At 36.4% G+C, this 18335-nt stretch overlaps 2 protein-coding genes and 1 pseudogene across 3 annotated transcripts; 2 read left to right on the plus strand and 1 right to left on the minus strand.

Annotated features, from left to right (window-relative positions):
* Window positions 1-725: 725 nt before the first annotated feature.
* On the plus strand, window positions 726-7964 carry LOC143851207 (26S proteasome regulatory subunit RPN13-like). 2 transcript variants are annotated; one of them, XM_077360552.1, is made up of 14 exons: window positions 726-795; window positions 1162-1215; window positions 2347-2439; window positions 2563-2622; window positions 3147-3185; window positions 3284-3358; window positions 3459-3525; window positions 3611-3692; window positions 3769-3887; window positions 4001-4024; window positions 4107-4201; window positions 4289-4366; window positions 4451-4505; window positions 7525-7964. In XM_077360552.1, exons 2-14 carry the CDS (start codon window positions 1177-1179, stop codon window positions 7665-7667), a joined length of 969 nt encoding a protein of 322 aa, XP_077216667.1. In that variant the 5' UTR covers window positions 726-795; window positions 1162-1176; the 3' UTR covers window positions 7668-7964. The 2 variants fall into 2 exon arrangements, with proteins under 2 accessions (XP_077216667.1, XP_077216666.1); XM_077360551.1 differs by lacking the exon at window positions 726-795 and having other exon boundaries at window positions 2335-2439.
* A 2234-nt stretch (window positions 7965-10198) lies between these two features.
* Window positions 10199-12196, minus strand: LOC143849581 (uncharacterized; annotated as a pseudogene).
* A 1630-nt stretch (window positions 12197-13826) lies between these two features.
* LOC143850846 (uncharacterized) lies at window positions 13827-17583 on the plus strand. The gene is made up of 2 exons (XM_077360114.1): window positions 13827-14209; window positions 17256-17583. Exons 1-2 carry the CDS (start codon window positions 14030-14032, stop codon window positions 17427-17429), a joined length of 354 nt encoding a protein of 117 aa, XP_077216229.1. The 5' UTR covers window positions 13827-14029; the 3' UTR covers window positions 17430-17583.
* Window positions 17584-18335: the final 752 nt, after the last annotated feature.

The following is an 18335-nucleotide window of genomic DNA, read 5'->3' on the forward strand; positions in this document are numbered from 1 at the left end:
CCTCTGCCACTGCTCTACGATACTGACAACCACACACTACTCACCATTATTCTCCGAGGTAAGTTCCAGGCAAATCCAATGCTTGTCTCATCATTGACTACTTATTCCACTACACTTCCAGTCTATGTCGTCTTTTCATGAATACATTCTCAGGATAAAAAAAATACCCATATCTTTTAATAAAATGACAAATATATTCTAACTCTAGTATATTTTTTTGTTGTAAAATGGGCGTAAACCATATCCATTTATCCACTTAAAAAAGTCTCACTCTGCATCTCCAAAAAACTAAAAAATGAGACCCTTAGATCAAGGGCTAAGATCATTTAATCACTGAGGGGATTTACCTCTATTATGTGCTACAGTATATTGTTCATTTTGGATTTTGAGAATAGATTTGAGTTTAAAACTGATTATCAGACTCCAAAATAAAACACACTTTCGAGTCCAATAATCAGTATTATTGGACACAAAAAAAAATCCAAATCGATCAGCAATCAATCGATTGATGTACATAATAAGTTACAGCTAAGTCATGGTAGGACCCACACCGGTCTTGATCAGCGTTTAGATGATAATGGTCCGTACATTACTTTTTGAAAAATAAGGGACCATAAGGGCTTACACCATATAAAATACTGAGGATATTTTAGTAATTACACATCGTTGTTTTTTGTCTTTTCCAACTCTATAAAACCCTCGAAGCTTCACCACTGGTCCAAAGACTCTCTCTCTCTCTCTGTGATTTTAGGATCTTAATCTTAAACGTTTCCGGTTTTCAGCTTCTCGGATAAGGTATTAATCACTGGTTATTGAATTTAATCGCTTTCGCGATCATTAAGATTCTTTATCGACCAGTATAAACTTTTAGGGTTTTGTCTTTTTATTTCTTTTGTTCTACTAGGGTTTATTCCTATTCGTTTTCTTCGATTGCGACTTATATGTATGTATGTTTCAGTATTATGTACGTATACGTTTCTTTAATTCACGTATTTATGTCTATAATTGCTTAGTTTAATACATGGTTAGACAGATAACTAGAAATTTTGTTGGGATAATTGTGAGTGTAATTTCATAATGGGTTATTTGATACTTTATCAATGGAATTCCACTCAAATCTGATGTTCTTTTGTTCTTTTGTTCTACTTCCGAATTCATAAGACCAAGTTCGTAGGTATGGGATCTTCCGCGACAGAAACCTTCCCCCCGATGCAGGTATTCTATTAAATTGATATGTATACTTGCATTGGAGAATGCTGTTTTTCATTGATTTTGTCATTTTAAAGTGCAATCTGTTGAATTGTTTGCTTGCTTTGAGCACTTGCAAGTTGAATAAAGTTATTTTATTATGTGGGCAACTCTTCTTTTTTGTGTATATGTTATTTAAGAAGCAATTGTATCATATGTATTTGCAACTATAAATCAGAATATCTAAATAGGTTCCTTTTTTCCTTCTATCTGATTTGATAATTTATTTCTTACTCAATTGGTAAGTACAAGGATGAACTTTACACATAAACAATGATTCACTACATGCATTTAAGTGGCATTAGAGACTCTGGGAAGCTTGACTCTAGGTGCTTGATACCTACCCTCATCATAAATGCTGTTCTCTCTCTCTCTCTCTTTGATAAGTTGGAAATTTATTTCAAATCAATAGGGTACAAAGATTGATAAAGTGAGCCCTTGCGATGGGCTTGTGTCTCACTTACAGAATTGGGGACCCTTGGTTCTTCAGCCCCTGAATTTCAGTCCTATCATCCTTTGATCCTTTAGAAGGATCAATGACTTTTGCAATGAGTTGGCTTCTCTTTTTTTTCTTTCAAAATTGTCATCATTATTGCCATCGTAATCATTATCATTGTTGCTGGTAAAACTAAGTGATGTACTGACATGGAGAAAAGATTAAATAAGTTGTGAAGGCATGCAAAAATAATTGAACAACATCATATACTCACAATGTCACATGCATGAGAACGACACGATTATAATGATTATACATCGAGTATTCCACGATTGTGTAGAGTCGGATATATTCCTGTCATAAATACTCCGGACATGAACCCACTATTCTAAAGTGTTAATTGCCTTAGCGGCACAAAACATGGATCTTGGCCAATAGTTTGGCAACACAAGTCGTTGAATTCCCCACTTTTGTGATCATAGTGTTGGGTATTGGATGGTCTGCATTTTTGGGTTTTGAGTGACAGTTGTGTATTGTCAGAAGAAATGTGGATATTATATTCTGGATGTTTTCCATTGTTTGAATATCACTATATCCAACTTGTCTTTTTCAACGTCCTGGACTTGTTCATCTTCTTTCTTATCTTACAGCTATGTCTGCAGGAAATTTTATTGGAGTTCCGTGCGGGTAAGATGTTCACCGAGGGAACACGGGTGATTCCAGATACCCGGAAAGGGTTATTTCGCATAGGAAGGGTATGAGACCTATGTGCAAGCTATAGCATGTTTTAGCTTGTCTTCAAGATTGTTGGTCTTTGTCTTCACTTAATAACCAAAGCTAAATCTTTTCTTTTCCCTCTTGAAACTTTTATCTATTAGGGTGAGGAGGGATTGGTTCATATTCAGTGGCTTGATCGGATTCAGAACGTAGTTGAAGATGTATCCTATGTTAGCCAATAGAAGATATTGTTTATTCTAATGCAATGTTTGGATACTTATGAGTTATGAATTTGGTTTCCTGATTCTTAATTTCTTTCTATACTCATGTTCAAGTATGATAATTCTGGTACCATCATAGCAGCCAAAGAACATAATAGCAGCCAAAGAACATATTGTTTCTCTTTAAAGGAGTTATTTTTCTTTTTCTTTTTCTTTTTCTTTTCACCTTTTCATTTTCAAAACATTGGAGAAAGTGTTTTATGGCATTAAACATGTTTTATATGATCTTTTGTTCTTTTATTTTGTTTCATATTTCAAGGAAAAAATGACCATTCATTTTTTCTATAATTATTTCTTCCTGTCCTTTTCTCTTACCCTTGTTGGTTCTGGAACATTGGCTATCTGGCCCTCTGTTGAACTTTTCGTACTGCCTTTTTGTCACCGCAATTGTTGCTCTTCACTTGTTATCAATTCTTATGCCAAAACTGTGAAATTATGATACCCCTTGACCCATGATATCACAGGATCAGATTGTCTTTCCTGAGGAGGCAGTTTTTGAGAAGGTATCATCGTGTTAAATTGTTGAACTTTTGTTTTGAGATCTGCGAATACTCATCCATTTTTATTTTTATTTTTCTTATTTTGGTTCTGGCTCATTCAGGTCGATCAATCAACTGGAAGAGTATATCTTCTGAAGTTCAACACTGACAGTAGGAGGCTTTTCTTTTGGATGCAGGTTAGCTGGTTTGTTGATTTTTCCATTCCGAAGAAATTCCGATCCGTTCATGATTTCTTTTTATGATTTTGACCTTTCTTTTCTGATGAATTGGATTCAGGAGCCAAAATCTGATGGTGACTCAGAAATATGCAGCTCAGTCAACTACCACATCAATCAGCCTTTAGGTATAGGAACTTTTTTGGGTGTCAATCTGCAACATGTAGTTCTTCATTGCACTAATATGGATATACTTCTCTTTAACAAAACTAGCGAGTGAAGAATTGGAGGCTTCGGTACCTCTACAGATGTCCGAAATGTCAGAAGACATGGCTGAGGATGACATCTCATCACGGTATGGCACCGTTTTGAATTCTTCGTAGCATCTGCTTGTAACTATTAATCTGTGCTTCTCCCTTCCTGCTATACAGAGCTGGTAACTTGGTTGTCCCAAACTTAGCTGCTGAATTAACTAGTGACGTTACCTCTTCATCCGGGCCTGTACAATTGGCAGATTTACAGAGAATATTGAGTAGCATTAACCCAACAGGTATCATTTATTGCGCTCTTTTGTGGAAAAGCCCTTATTTCCTGAGTGGCCTCTCCACTTGTGCATGCTCTAATCCACTGACTCATGCAATTGCCATCTGCTTGGTATTGCAGATGCATCCGGTGATCCAGACGAAGGTAAAACTAACCTTGACTGTAACATTTGACATAATTTCATGGACTTGCCTTGAACTTCTCATCCAAATCTTTTTTTCTCTAGGGTTGGGATTGGGTGATATTTTGAAACCTGATTTGGTCTTGCCACTGATTGAAACTTTGCCGTTAGAACAACGGTTGGGATCATACTTACCTGAGGTATCCAGTTGTCAGAATTTGTCTGAATCTGACTGATGAGTGATGATACTACATTGTTGCAGTTTGTTGATTTTTATGTGGTTGCAGGGTCCATGGATGACTCATGATTTTATGGAGTTACTGCAGAGCCCACCATTTCGCCAACAAGTAGAGGCATTTACTCATGTAAGAAGATCATTCTTTTGTTGCTATAGGACCTTCTTCTTAAGCTCTTACCTGTTTTAAGTTATGATACTGTCTGTTTTATAGGTGCTTCGATCGGGACAGATAGATTTAACTCAGTTTGGAATCGACCCAAGTAAATGTAAGTAGCCAGCCGTCTTTTAAACATGTTGTACCCATGAACAGGTCAAATTAGGGGTGCAACTCGGGTCGGGTTGGGTCGGGTTGAGGCCAACCGGACCCAACCCGAGGAACCCATTTTTTCAACCCGACCCGACCCAACCCGATTTCACCATTTGTTTTATTTCTCCATTTTATTCTTGTATTTCCATCTCATCCTAGTCATTAGATGTTCCCCAACAAGAGGGTTAATTAGGACAACTTTCACCAACTTTTTTATTTCTTTCTAAATTTGAGTTATATAATGACAAAACAAACATAGAAGTAAAAATTTTATACATATTGGAATTGGAAATTGGAAATCGGGTTTCGGGTCAGGTCGGGTTGCCCGACACCCCAACCCGACCCAACCCGATTTCCAATTCGGGTTGATTTTTCCCAACCCAACCCAACCCGATTTAAAAAAAAACCCAACCCAACCCAACCCAAATTCGGGTTGAACCCGATCCAAGTTGCACCCCTAGGTCAAATATCAAGTACGTATATTTTGGTTTAACTCTCTCTCTCTCTCTCTCTCTCTCTCTCTCTCTCTCTCTCTCATAGTTGTCAACCCGTGACTCGACTCGTGACTTGATGTCTTAATTTTATGACTCATGACTCGACTCGTGACTCGTTAGAGTTTTTGACAAGAACGAAATTTAGTTGAAAAAAAATATAGTTATATATATCAAAAGATGATGCATGTAAAAAAATAACCCAATAGCACATAGATAAAGCAATAAGCCAAAAATATAAATAACTATATGCTTATAACTTGCACGCACAAAAAGATAAATCCCAGGCCCAGCGACTCGCTCGACTCGTAAGAGTCTTGTTTTTTCGATTCGACTCACAACGATTTGTTCGAGTCACCAGACGACTCCTAAGAGTCTTCAACAGTGGCGAGCCACCCTTGCGACTCACCTCGAAAGCCCAATGACTCGATTCAACTCGGGAGTTGACTCATTTGAGTTGTAAGAGTTTGATAACTATGATCTAAATATGTTTTAAAGCTGTAACGTGCGAATGTATGCATGGCTGTCTACTGGCTCGACCATAGCTGCTTCAATGGTGCAGATTTGGCCCTTTGATAGTTTTTTTGTCTTATTGGTTAAACCTAGAGTTGAAGCCATTAAGCTTGGCAGTGCCCTTAACATCTGTCGCGGGGTTCCTCTCACGGCATTCATCAGCTAGTCCTATGCCATGGGGATTGTGCATCCAGATCAGTTGTTCTTGGGATGGTTTTTTATATGCCTAAGTTCAAATCGGGTACTCGTGCAGTCGTGCTCAAGAACTATGTTCTCTCTTTTTACACCATTAATGTAAAATAGGAATTTGATCCTTCCCAATTTTATCCCATGATGTGCTATAATATTTAAGGGCCCAAGTACCTTTTCCTTTTAGATTTCAAGGATTTAGGACCTTAGCAATTGTTGCTTAGGTTTAGGATCAGATACTGTTTTTATAAGGTTTAGTTAAATTTTGGTTTTATGGTCTGATTTGTGGTTCGTGTATAAATGCATATGCATATTTTAGTGTCCATTTACTCCAGGTTCTAGAAGACATGACTGGCAGCAATTTAAATTGCAGTGTAGCTCTCATAGCTGCATAATGTTGAACTTGGTTAGGTCTTCTATTTTACATTTATGAGAACTTTGTTTAAACATTTATGGATTTGCTAGAAAGTCGGTTGTTTTCCTTCCAAATATGTCACATGGGTTACAACTCCTTGGTCTTTTGTTGGCATTTTTGGTGTTCGACAAGACCAATGTTTCAAAACTCAGACGAGAACTCTGCCATGGTAAAAGGGTGTCGACTTGGGTGATTCAATAATTGATGCAATTGATTTTTCACTAACTCGAGTGAGTCAAAGGAGTTTTGATTGACTTGGAAGGGCAAAACTCAGACTCTTCTGATAAGAACTTGGCCAAGGTAAAAGGAAGTCACTCGAGCAGGTAGATGATTGACGCGAGTTGTTTTGAACAGTGAACAAGATTGTTGCACAGTGCTCGAAAGTTGGCTGTTTTCGTCCCAAATATGTCACATGATAGTTTTTAGAAGTGAGGGTCCTAATTAATGTTACTTGCTCACACTTAACCATACTATCTATGAAAAGTTGTTCCAGTTTGAAATCATGTTTTATGCCCGCACCCCAAGTTGTGCAAAAACCCATGCTTGAGAAGGGATTGCAATTTCTCCATACAGTGAAGGACAAACACCTCTAACCGGATGTATTGATTGTTTAAAGATGGGGGAAGAATCTTGTCACCTTAGCTAACCAGTGGTACTTAATGCATTTAGGGGCCATGATTGGGTTTGAGAATAGGCCTGAATGTGTGAGCTTAGCCACTTCGGTCCCATACAACTCTGATGAAATTCCCCCAATTTGAACACTGTCATAGAAACTTTCATTCATTCTTTTATCATTTATATTTGGATCATTTAATGCAGGGTAAATTCTTGTATACATGCCATATAAAGGGGGGGGGGGGGGGGAAGACTTGTTCTATTGTAACAAACTATAGGAGTGACATTGTTTAGCAGAAGATAGTAGTTGTTAGCTACTCAACTTAGGATGCAAGGCACCTCTTGTTTGGGCTTCTTTCTCATTATTGGTTAGTTTCTGGGGCTCTTGATCATGATGGTCAGTATCCAATGCTCAAAGGAAATCTTGCGGGCTAGTAATCTCCCTATGTGCAAGAATTTTGGTCATGATGGTTTCCTCTTGGATGTGTATAGAGTTTATTGGGGCTAGGTTGCCATGAATTTTAGAAACTGAATTTTGACTGAACTGATATAAGATTCAGTCAGAAGATGAATCCATCAAGGGTTTTGTGATTATGGGCAGTTACAAAGATCTTCTTTTTTCCTAGATTTTTCAACTCTTGAGTTTTCAGTTGTGTTTTTTCAGGTTTTCCATGTTTTCCGTCAATTTAGTTGAGTCGCTTCTTTGCCAAGTTGAGTTTGTGACTGCTTAAAATTTTTTCTTTTCCTATATGCAGATAAATTCACTGTTCTCTCATTCCTCGAGGCATTAGAAGACTCTGTCACGAAAGCATCAGCATCCAGTGATGTGGAATCAAAGCAAGATGAGAGCCAATCTCAAAGATGTAAGGGGAATGATGCAATGGATGAAGGCCAATAGCACAAAGTTATTGAGACTCAATTCATCTTTTTCCCCCTCGAAAGGGGAAAGCATAGTTGGGGGAGGTAAATTTCATACCCGTCTCCTGAATTTCTCTGTTTCTTGATCATCGTCAAAGAAAACGTAAGGAAAGAGAAAAAATAAAGTTTTTTTAGTCATAAATATTTGGTGCAATGATTAATACATTGACATTATTATTTATGTTTTTGTTTTTAGTTGTTAATATTTGGTGAGAATAAGATTTTTGTAACTTAATTTTATTTGCTAATAGGGGACATTAAGGCCTCTCTGGAGTCATTAACTGTATCTTTTTTAAAACTATTATAACCATTATTTGCAAATAATCAAATTTAACTTTAGAACCCTTTGCAGAGAAATTATACGGAGCCCCCCCGCCCCCGACCGTCAAGTCCTGTGTGGGCTGTACATCGAAAGTACCGCCCTTGATATTTGATCCAACAGCAGCCTCTTACAAACTCCCATTTGCATATGAGATTTTGGAAAACGCTTGGAAATAAAGACAATGTTATATAATGACTAAAAGGCCTCCTTAAAAGGACTGAGTTTTCATATTGGATTTTAAGTGAGAAATCTAGGTTTTAGAAATCTCACTCCCATCCCGAGATTTCTAAAAGCTGGAAGTATTGGATGATCTACTCTCTTGCTGATGGAAAGAAGGGAGGGAAATCAGAAAAAGACCTGTGTGGTCTTTTTCTCTCGTCTTCCGACTACGATTTTGAGGAAATCCAAGATTCTAAAATCCGCATATCCAAACATAAGCATGTTTGCCATCTACTAAAATCTGCTGCAATCTTGACTTCAATTCTTTAGTGTTCTTAATATTCCATTTTCAGGCCATAGACTGGAATGGTTAATCATCTAATTTAATTGGTACTTGGTGATGAATGGTTTAAGGTCTTCATGCGTGCTGATATCATGTTCGGTTGAACTTAAATTTCTATTCTTCATATCATCCAAGGTATAAACAAAATCTATGGAAAGAAAATAGCCAAAATCTAAGGCACTACTAGTGATTTGTAGAATTTCCAAACCCTTTTCACCTTTTTTCCGGCTCCAAAGCCCACACAGCCTTTCATAGAATGATCCTAATTCTTTGATATTGGAGGGTACGGGTCATCCAATAGAGAGATTTTTGGGCACAATCTTTTTACACCAAACAACCGGATGATCTGGATCTCGTAACAAGGTAAGCTATATTGGATGACCATTCAGATATAATGGGTGGACCCGATGTATATTATGGCGTCTCCAAATAGGGTGTGCATATATTTTAAAAATACACTACAGCTCACATTGTTTGAAACCATTCAGATATTGGGCCTCAATGTAAATAGACTGTGCCCAAAAAATCATCTCCTTATGATGATCCTAGCCGTCTAATATGTAGAAAAACCTACACCATATTGAAATCTCTATAGATCAGAAGCGTAGGATGATCTTATGGAGATGATTTTCACTGTACGTCCTGTAACAAGGTTAGTTAGGACCGACAACTGAATGGTTTAGATCTTTGAACAAGGTGGGCCTCACTCGATTTAAAAAAAAAACAAAAATAGGTGCAACTCCACAGGCACAATATAACACATTTATTAGACAATTAATTGAGGCCCAACATGTTCAAAGATCCAAACCATTCATTTGTTGGGCGACAACGTAAGTGGGGTTTCCCCCTAAAAGCATCTCCATTGGATGATCTAAATCTCTGATCTGTAGATCGGAGGGTTAGAATCATCCCATGGAGATGATTTTATGGGCTAAGTCTATTTGCGTTGAGGCCCAACAAATGAACAATTGATCAAAATCAATGTGCAGAAACCAAATGGCACAATAGATGGTACTTCTCTGATCAATAGATAGTATTTCTCTGTAATCCTTGGAAGAAAAGAAGCAACCGATTTTGGCATTCTTCCAAAGTACTAAAGCTCAAATGCTCATTAGCATTATTAATATTACTAAGGATCTGACGACATGTTTTGTGGGTCTTAGCAATGCAGATTTTCTCCTTCTGAGGCTATTGGCTTAATCAGGGCATGTCTTTACCTCGGAATTGGGATGTGTTCAAGTCAGGTCCAATTCATTTTTCAACAGAAGTTCAAAGAAAACCGATTAGAAAAATGAAAACAATTGCCCATGTAATAGACAAATAAACACAATGAAGTCAGTCTGATAAAAAGAAATGGAAATAGAACATATCAAATACCAAATCAGAAAAATGATACATTGTAAACGGTTTGATAATCAATCAAGAAACTACAAGGTTTCTTCACAAATATAATTTAAAATTTCAAAAATTATCTAACAATTGTAACACTCAATGAATGGAGAGAGAGATAGAGGGTAGGACAAGTGATCATGCAAACAGAGAGTAATACAAGACATCATGCACACAAATGGACCTTTTAATACTCATTCTCCTTTCTCAAGCAAAACTCTCCCAATGAAACAACATCAACATCTTAATCCCCATCTCAGTCTCCTGATTCTAATAGCACAATTATAGCTCATGGAAATCATTCATCGAGAAATCCAAGAAATCTATTTATGAGCTTCGCAACCGGTGTGGCATCTGCTGGCGGGTAAGGAATAATAGACTTCAAATCCATTGTCTTGATAGTCTAGTAAAACGTCTCTGGGCGAGCGCAAAGGAGATGATTTCTCTCGGCTAATTCTTCAGCTAACTCACTTTGGTGATTATTATTAGTATAAATTCATAAGGGCACAATGAAATAGAAAGATTTTGAACAACTCAAACGCAGACGAGTAAGCATTTGGAGGGTGGTTACGCCAGGTCAAACATATCTGGCTTCGATAAAACCAGTAAAAGGAGCAATTTCCAAGCCAAATCCAAGGTTTTGAACATTTTTCGTAAAGAGAGAAAATCAGAACTGAATCAAGATATTACCAGCATGACTAATTATAAGCGATGACGATCTCAAGTAGTTTGCGATGCTTGAGGAGAAAGTGAAGTATTCTACAGTCAAAGACCCATCTTCTCCTGATGACTGCATTGTGAGTAAGACTCTTAGAAGCTTCACTTGACAATAAGGGGGATTATTTGTTTCCTTATCATATTAGGAAACAAACAGCTCTTTGGTCGAGAAAGGTATATCTTAATGTGATTTAGAATAATGCAATGACTGTCAAAGATTACCCTTTCTAAATGACAAAAAATTCCTAACATTTTGTACCAATTTACTTAAATGATTGACGGCTCTTAGGGGAAGAAAGGCATATCTTCATGTCATTTAGAATAATCCGATGAATGTCAAAGATTACGCTTTCTAAATGACAAATAGTCCCTTAGGTTTTATACCAATTAACTCAAATGAGAGAGAGAGAGAGAGAGAGAGAGAGAGTCATATCCCACCATGGCTTCATCACACAACTTTCTCTCAATTAATCATATCATACTTGTGAGTTTTTCCATTTTCAAATCTAGATGTTCTAAGTTTCTACAAATTCAACCACTTCAAAACACCAAATATATTTCTATTTAGAGTTCCTTAATAATGTTTTACATTGCGTTCCCACTTCTCAAGTTTTTCTGAGAACCATTGTTTCTTATAGATCCCACTGGCAGGCTTCCTTCTTGCAACTATGGTAATTGTTCAAACAATGTGCATAGACTTAAATGCATACGTGAAAATCAGTGAAACTTGAATTTGAATCACAAACAATGAGGCAGTAAATCTAATTAAGGAAATTCTAACACCCAAAGACCACCATGGTAACAATAAACCAAACACTGATTTATCATCATTCCAAGGTTGCCATTCCAAAAAAAAAAAATCACCATTCCAAGGATGTTCAATTACGGGCCATGAGAATGTGAGGCACAGACAAAAGCTTTGATCCCCTACTCATGTTTACAATATTAGAAACCTACTTGATATTATTATTACCTGAACTGATTCAACGAACCACCCACACGAGAAAAGGTACTTAGCCTGAATTAACTAGAACTCAAACTCAAAGGTACTTTTTATGGGCTCACAGTAGGAACCTTATTATGACTGTTCTATTGAATTATCCATAATTACATTCCTTTTAATCTCAACCTTGCAAAATCACAATTGGTGTCAACTGTAAACACCATACAGACGAAATATGAACCATGTCAAATATGCCACCAGATATGCCACTAGCTTACTACCATTTCACAGGTATGAAGATATATTGCCCTTTATGAAAAGCTATGTCAGCAATGTGAAGTCTACCATTCTAGAAAAAATTGAAAAGAAAAGAACAATGCTAAGGTGTAATAAGAAAATGTGTGCGATGCTGCTAAAGAAAAGGACCAAGGAATTCAGAAGAAGTAGAATAGAGACCTTCGAAGGGATATATGCTCCACGACCCATTTGAATTCGAAGATCGGTGTAGCCTTTCCTTGCCAATTCTTCTTTTACTTGCTTGGAATCGACCGCGCTAACAAGAGCATCAAAACAAGTGGTACCTACAGTCATGAATACAGTTTTTTTCGATCTTCCGCCGTCGTCACCTTTCCCCATCGCTTGTTGACTATGTTATCCCAATTTGAAAACACTGGCAATGTTTTACATGTACCAACACAATCAAAAACCGATATTCAAATGAAGATAACCATGTATATCTAATTATCTATGGTACAGAAGAGAGAACTACCAAAAAAAAAAAAAAACTGTGAGTTTTATTGATCTTTTGCTTTGAATTCGATACCATATAGGCTCATCGTGCATATGGTAAATGTTTTAAGTAGTAAAATATCTTTAAAAAAAATAAAAATCGCTCGTAATGTCTTTCAAAATCGGAACAGTGAAACAAACGAAACACAGAAACATTCCATTCCAAGGAGCAAAACAAAATGCCCACCGGAATGAAATTAATAAGATTGCGATAGAAAGAAAACAAAGAAAGCGAAGACAAAACCATGGAAGTTACAATGGCCTAAGTTTATTTTTCAAAAAAAAAAAAGAAGGGGCTTAAATGTAATAAACCTGAAAGCTTTCCATTTCCATATTGAGTAGCTACAAAAGCCAATGATCCTTCATTAAAAAAATATGAAAACAAGCATATGAGAAACAATGTACATGAGCTATCAAGCATCCAATAACCAATGCTTCAAGGGGAAGCATCTCCACCAATTGAACTTGTACACTACAATTTTAATACCCCCTCCCCAGAAATCAACAACATAAACAAATATAAAAAATACATTCTTGGCCTCTTAAAAACATTCAAGTGATCTAAGGGACTGTTTGGATATGTGGATTTTAGAATCAAGCAGTGTAGAATTCTGGATTTTACAATCCATTATCCTCAATTTTAAGTAAGAAATCCAGGTTTTAGAAATCTCTCCCCCATCCTGAGATTTCTAAAACCTGGAAACATAGGAAGATCTCCTACTCTCTCTCTCTCTCTTTGTAAAAAGACTGATGGTCTCCTTCTTCTCTATTTTCCCATCCACGATTTTGAGGAAATCCAAGATTCTAAAATCCGCATATCCAAACAGCCCCTAAGTGGGTCAAGAACCATAAAATCACTATACATCCAAGGAAATATAACTAATGAAAAGAATTGGAACTTGGAGCAACAAACCAAAAAAATAATGTATGCGAGAAAAGTTAAATCTTGATTTTCATTAGGAGGCATCCTGTTTTATATCATCAAACCAAAGAAAAAAGAAAAAAGAAAAACAAAGCTCAAAGCTCGAAGCTAAGTAAAAACAAAAGAAAAGAGGAAACAATAAAAACATCCAGGACATAAAATTTCCCAAGCAACCTAAATTTAACAAACAAATAAAAAGGAGATAGAAGGAGAAGATTTTGTATAGACAAAATTAGCCCTTAAAACAAACAGAATGCCCTTGCTTTCCAAATGCCCAATAACCATAACAAATTGTGTTTTATTGAGTAAAGATTAAAGAGTTTATGAGGTCGGTCCCGTCAGTCTCCTTAAAGCTAAGGATGTTTTGGTAAATCATTCCCATAAGATGATCCCAACCCTCGCATCTATAGAGGAGAGGTTTCCATAATATGGAGGGCTAGGATCATCCTATGGAAACGATTTTTTTTTTTTTTGTGACGGTTTGGATCATCTAATCTAATGGTAATTTAACAGAAACATTAGGGCACTTTTATACTTCATTCCAAACTTTTCCCTCTTTTTCCAACAAAAACCAAAATCCCAATTCCTCTCTCTCTCTCCGAGGTACTTTCACTTGCAGAAAAACCCTAGCCGGTAAACATGGCGGTTCTCCAAATTTCTCATCGTAAATTACAGATCTGCAGCAATAAGAAAACGATCGGAATCGAAGCGTTGTATCGTGTAATCCGGTGATTTTATCTCCAATTTCTACTTGAGTGATGTCTCTAAGGATCAAATCCGTTGTAGATAAGTTCGTGAAAGAACTGAAGGAAGCTCTGGATGCAGATATTCAAGACAGGATCATGAAGGAGAGAGAGATGCAGAGTTACATAGAAGAGAGGGAGAGAGAGGTCGCAGAACGAGAGGCCGCTTGGAAGGCCGAGCTTTCTCGTCGCGAGGTAAAATTCATACACGAATCTGCTAATACGATTTATAAAAACTCAGATCTGATTCTTCTTTCGCTTCTATTTTGATTTGATATTCTTTAGTCTTGTGTTTGTTTATTTTATCTGTGTTTCTGATCTCATTATCTGCTAGATGTTTTACTAGGATTTTTATCCAACCTTCAAATTTAAATTTAAGTTCTCAGAAATTCAGATTTGATATTCTGAGATTTTATATGGTGTGTGGTCGTATAGTAATAGTACTGTATTTTTTTCATAAAGGAATGTATTTCTCACTCCATATGATGATCCAAACCATCCATTTGATGGATCACATCGTAAATAGGTTGTGCTCAAAAAATCATTTCAATTGGACCGATTTATCTGGATTGCTTTTCTCATTATCTGCTATCCACTTTATTTGGAATTTAATACAACCTCCAAATTTGAATTTAGCAATACATCATAGAAGTTCTGAGAAATTCGGATTTCATTTTCTTTCGCTTACATGTTAATATTCTTATTCGTCTTTTTCTTATTACATCTGGATTAATTATCTCATTATCTGCTAGGCTTTTTTTTTTTCCTTTTTTTTTTGGGAGGGGGGGGAGGAATTTAATGCAACCTCCAAATTTGAATTTAGTAATAAGTCATAGAAGTTCACAGAATTTCAGATGTGATTCTCTTTTGCTTTCATGTTGGTATTCTTCTTCTTCTTTTTTTTTTTTTTGAATGGTAATTTCGTGTTGGTATTCTAAGTCGCTTGTTTGTTTATTTTATCTGGATTGCTTATCTCAGTATCATGTAACAGCTCTGAACATACAGGCTAGAGGCTAGTGTGTAAATGTTGCAGTTCAATTGAGAGATTGTAGACAACAATGGCTTAGAATCAAAGAAACAATGAAACATATGGTGCTGGGTTATTTGTTCTACATTTTTACGCCATTTGTGTCGACAAGTATGTTCAATATATTTGTCAGGTCTTTGAGAAATCTAAAAGCACAGTAAATCTGTGGAGTTGTTTCTATACAGGGAAACTGTAATGCTCGTTTTAAATAATAAGTAATGTAAATGGATAGGTTAAGTATTCCCAAGGTAATGAATCACGAATAGGTCAAGTAATCCTAAGGCAATGTCATAGTAACGGGTTTGATTGTTAGTCAAGAAAGACTGAAGCTACATGAAGCCAGGTGAACTTGCACGGACAAAATAAAGTTAGATATTCTGTATTTTTAGAAATAATCCCAACTAAACATGCAGATGATTCCTCCGCTGTAATTGCTTCTAGTTTGGATAAACTTTTCTCCTTTGATCAGCAAGTGATTAAATATTTTAACAATGAATAAGACCTACTAAATAAGTGATGCTTCACTTCAGGAATGATGGGCTACTTTATTGCATGCGGTTGGTTGTTAATCTAATTAGGGTGATTGCTATCTTTTTTGAATGCACAGAGGTTTATCTTCCCTGACAGGGCTGTTACCTAGCTGATGTAAGCTTTCTATGAGTTAACTACTAATAATGGATATGTTACTCCGTAAATAAGTTTCTAGGTTTGTATCGTGAAGTTGTGTGAAAATCTAGTGTGATGTAGATGAGAGCTACATTGTGCTGTTGTGAAGCCCAATTGGATAATAATGTATTGGGTTCCTTTTGTCTATCATATAACAAGTATCAGTTCAGTAGTTCATAACTTCACCGAAGTGATTGGTTGATTTATTGACCTTTGTAAATTTCATTATCTTCAGATTAAATTACAACGTTAAAACTTTTGCCCCGATACTCTTACATATGTTTTTTGTTGTTTCTTATCATTCAATATATATTTTGTTTTTTTCGGCTAGAGCATGTACAACTGAGCTACCCTAGGATGCAGCTAGGAAGCTCATTCTCTTGCATGCCTATTATCATATGGGCATGCGTGTCTGTTGCAGGCAGTGATATGAGGTAAGACATGTCAACAATGAAAAGCCCAATATACCAACATGTTGATACAATTATTTTTAACAATGAAAAAACTAAGTTTGTTAGTGAAAGCATACTATATTGAGACTTGGAGATTAAAGAAACATAACTGAATGTAAAGCCTTTTTTAGAAATTACTGCATGAGATTCTACTGCAAAACTGTGTTTTTAAACAGTAGGGTGATATTGCATACGCAGATTGTAGAAATTCATAATTAGTTTCACATATTCTCTTGTTTTTATCCAGAAATTATTCTATGAGTGATATGTTGTTTTAATGGAAAAACCAAGGGTTTTTGCTACTCCTCGTCTTTACTTCTCTTTTTCTTTCCCATTTTTTAATTATATTGGGTACCTTTCTTAAGGTGCGTGCCTGGCATATTCTTGCCTATTGAGGCATTGGTCCATTAGTGACCCATTTTTAAAAAGATCAATATCCAAAACCAGTGTATGAAAACATGCTCATCGATGCTTGAATATCATCCGATCCCGTTGAGACCATGATATGTTAAGATCCATTGGCTTTTATAAGCCCTCTTCGCGACACATCAACAAGCAATGTCTTCTTCGGCAATCAGAAACAGCAATCGTCAGCTGACATTTGGCAACAACATCAAGGGATATTTATCGTCAAACTTTGACAGTGCTCTTCAAATCAAAAAATTCTATTTTCTTATGGGGAATTCTAGTGGAAAATTTTATTTTCATATTTGGGAATTCTATTGTAATATCAAACGTATGTTGATTGTTCAATCCACATACGTTTGAGTAGGCATGTTAGAATATGTGAGATCTCACATGATCTCATCGTTGGATAGTGTCAAGATCTCACCGTTGGATCCTCTAATTATACTAGCCAAGTTGGTTAGTAGAGGTAACCTAGATAGATTAGGAAAATAGGTTGGATTAGCATTTTCTCTTTCCATAATTATCTTGATTTCATTCTATGATAAATGTTTATCATGTTCTATATGAGCACGGATTGATTCTCTTTGTATTCACCCAAGATTAATAGAAATTCTCTCAATTTTATCAGTTTGAATGCACAATAATGATGTTGTGTCTGAATCTTTCCAATAATTTTTTTGTCTCGCAGGCTGAGATCTCCCGTCAAGAGATGAGGCTGAAGATTGAGAAGGAAAACCTTGAAAAAGAGAAGAGCGTTCTGATGGGCACTGCATCAAATCAAGACAACCAAGACGGTGCTCTCGAGATCACTGTCAGTTGCGAGAAGTATCGATGCCTAAGATTCGCCAAGGCAAAGAAATGAGATGTGTTCAGGAAAGAAAGAGCATTAATTTCAAAACTTTGTTAACTAAGGGAGGAATTCTGCAATTTGACCAGAGAAAAATGCATGTACAAGTGTAAGCTCATTGATCGTATAATTCTCATCTGTCCAATTATTTGTTGACAATTTTTTCTTCTTTCTGTTCCTCAAAAATGTCAATATGACTTGTATGATTAAAATTGGTTTTCTTAAGGGGACAAATTTATTAGAAAAGGGAACTAAGTCGGGAGACTGAGATGGTCAAAGACAAGCCAAAGCAAAAAAAAAAGAGAGAGAGAAGAAGATAACACAACAAAACCCTCAATCAATCAAATAAATCAAGTCTCCAAACTCAGCCTATCCACCCTTGAGTGGGAGAACCAGTTAGCCTCGCTATTAGTTGATCACCAAATATTGTGAAAGACACATTGTGTCCCTTGATATGATCCATGACATCCTCAATTGTGCCACCCGAATCACATTGAGCGTGTCACCTTGATTAAACTGTGGTGAATGAGTGGAATACTGTCAAGCATAACAAGAACTTAGGCATCTTGAGACAGGACCCGATTAAACCCGAGATTGTTTTGCTATTCATACTACGTAGAAGGCCCATGCCGTGTTGGATCTGTTTCTGAAGCAGATCAGAAGGTTTGGCATAAATATACTTTGAAGTTGTGTTTTGCTTAAATCAGTTGGTTTTTGGTGGGAATCAAGGCAACATTAATCTAATTGATTCAATAGCGCTTGCTCTTCTTTATCATGCATCTTCTTGTTTCAGATGCCAAAAAGGAGAGAAGATAATAAGAGGCAGGGGTACCTAAAATGAATTGTATATAGCACAGTACTAGTGAAATGATCTTCATGTGAACATATGAACATGCTCATCTTCACGTGGACACCAGAGAC

This window comes from Tasmannia lanceolata, unplaced genomic scaffold (genome assembly GCF_043159265.1).
Source record: "Tasmannia lanceolata isolate RefF3 unplaced genomic scaffold, GAP_Taslan_0.1 ptg000018l, whole genome shotgun sequence".
In the NCBI taxonomy this organism is placed as follows: domain Eukaryota; kingdom Viridiplantae; phylum Streptophyta; class Magnoliopsida; order Canellales; family Winteraceae; genus Tasmannia; species Tasmannia lanceolata.